This window comes from Amphimedon queenslandica, unplaced genomic scaffold (genome assembly GCF_000090795.2).
Source record: "Amphimedon queenslandica unplaced genomic scaffold, v1.1 AMPQUscaffold_7373_Cont20675, whole genome shotgun sequence".
Classification (NCBI taxonomy): Eukaryota; Metazoa; Porifera; class Demospongiae; order Haplosclerida; family Niphatidae; genus Amphimedon; species Amphimedon queenslandica.
This window is the reverse complement of record NW_003552342.1, coordinates 1-2,091: the sequence shown is the minus strand read 5'-3', so window position 1 is coordinate 2,091 and position 2,091 is coordinate 1. Positions and strand designations below refer to the sequence as shown.

Below are 2,091 nucleotides of genomic sequence, written 5' to 3'. Positions count from 1 at the left end.
CTTATTTTTAAGTAGACAAATTTTTGCGATTTGTTAATGGTATTGATTTAACATGTACTAATTTTTACGATTTTGCTCATTTTTTTCCAATTAATAACTGTTAATAAACGTAAATTATAAATAAAATGCAAGTACTAATTTTTGCGATTTTAAAGCCACTCGCAAAAAACGCAAAAATTAGTACTCGCAAATAATAGTGGCCTTAAGGTAGTAATACATGTTGTAATTGAGATAATTAATGCATACTAAATTACATGCAAAAACTATGTGCCTTATTTTATGATGCATGCATATTTTTAATTTCTGTGTTTATTCAAAATATTATCTACATGTACTCTTGGTCACAATTTATGAATGAATGATCCAGCACAAATACTGCTGTGTACATGTACATGTATAGATTTTATTATTTATACACTTTCTTTTTTGCTATTTTTAGTGGAGACACTCTCGTTCTCCCTGACTCCTCTTCTCCCGCTCAACAGGATATTCACCAACTGATACACACCACATTTTATAACACAGTAAAAGTATTAAGTTAATTATGATTTTATTATAATAATACCAGACTTATACTGTGCAATATTTCATTGCTAAGCGTATCGTAAAAGCCAAAATAGCTATAATTTTTGATTTTAAAATTTCTGTGGGTTTTTATTTTATTCATTGTCTGAGCTGAGAGTATCTTGATCACGTGATCTCGTTTTGATTCAAACATCACTTGGGGCGTGGCTGGACTCTGCAGCAAGAAAATTGTTTACATTGAGAAACTCGAGGAACTATATTTTCTTGATCTTAAGTATTTAAAATGGCCAGTTCAGGCGGTCGTACACGTCCTCTTAGTGCTGCCCGACCTCTCAGCGGCAGCAAGGAGCGGCCCACAGATATACGCAACAGGAGAGAGAAGGTCCTGCTCAAGTATCAGGAGTTTTCCGAGGCGGTCTCCTCCCGCCGTCTCAAACTAGAGCAGGCCAAACAGTTGCACCAGTTCTACAGCGACGCTGACAATCTAGAGTCCTGGATCAATGATAAGATACGCATAGCCTCTGACGAATCTTACAAGGACAGAAGAAACCTACAGGTAAGAAATCGAAAATAAACACTACAACCACTGCATGCAGGCATAGAAGCTTTCAGTTGAAAAAGTGCCTACTAGATCTGTTATATTTATCTTTTCATAGCAATTTGCTTTGATTTATGCATCTATTCTATTATTTTTCTCCTTTCTTTTTTTTTAAAGGTGAAGATACAAAAGCACCAGTCCTTTGAAGCTGAGATTGCTGCACACACCAACTCAATGATGGAAGTAAAGAATAAGGGAAGGAAAATGGCACAGGATCACTTTGCAGCAGAAGCCATTAAGGTATATGATTACTTGTTAATCTCTTTCATTTATCTTTCTTAATTTTGCAGAAGAGGCTAGAACAGATAGAGTCAGCTTGGGACAAGCTCCACACTGCTTCAGTTGACAAGAGACAGAAGCTCCAGTATGCTCAAAAAGGAGAGCAATTCATCAGAGAAGCTGATGAAGTATTAACCTGGATGAACGACAGAATGGCTATTGCAAGCTCCAGTGAGCCAGGAAAAGACTTAGAGCACGTGGAGCTCCTACAAACAAAATTTGATGAGTTTTCTAAGGTCTGTCTATAATTTTTTTAAGCAAAAATTAAGAATTATAACTTTTTTATTATAATATTATCATGCTACTGTATATTTCCCATAGGATGTTCAAGCAAATGAGCCTCGTATTACATCAGTGAACCAGTTTGCTCAAAAACTGATTCATGAGTATCATCCTGAATCAGAACTAATAACATCTAAAAGAAAGGTCACTACTGACAACCTTCATAATTATAGCTGTAACACTTTAATTCTTTTTATTTACAGTTAGTTAATGAGACATGGGGGATGCTAAAGCAGCTCTCACAGCAAAGGAGACAAGTCTTGGAAGGAGCTCACGAGATACAGAAATTCAACAGAGCCGTTGAAGAAACAGCAACGTGGATGAACGAGAAATCAAACGCTGTTTTATCAGACGATTATGGACGGGATCTTGCTAGTGTGCAGGCTCTCCTGAGGAAACATCACTGG

General features: G+C 36.3%; 1 protein-coding gene across 1 annotated transcript; it reads left to right on the top strand.

The window, feature by feature from the left end:
• Positions 1 to 808: 808 nt before the first annotated feature.
• On the top strand, positions 809 to 2,059 carry LOC100638113 (spectrin alpha chain-like; the record flags this gene model as incomplete). Its single annotated transcript, XM_003391661.2, has 5 exons — positions 809 to 1,081; positions 1,241 to 1,363; positions 1,414 to 1,638; positions 1,724 to 1,828; positions 1,888 to 2,059. Coding segments are annotated over exons 1-5 (898 nt in total), but the record flags the coding sequence as incomplete, so codon positions are not given.
• Positions 2,060 to 2,091: the final 32 nt, after the last annotated feature.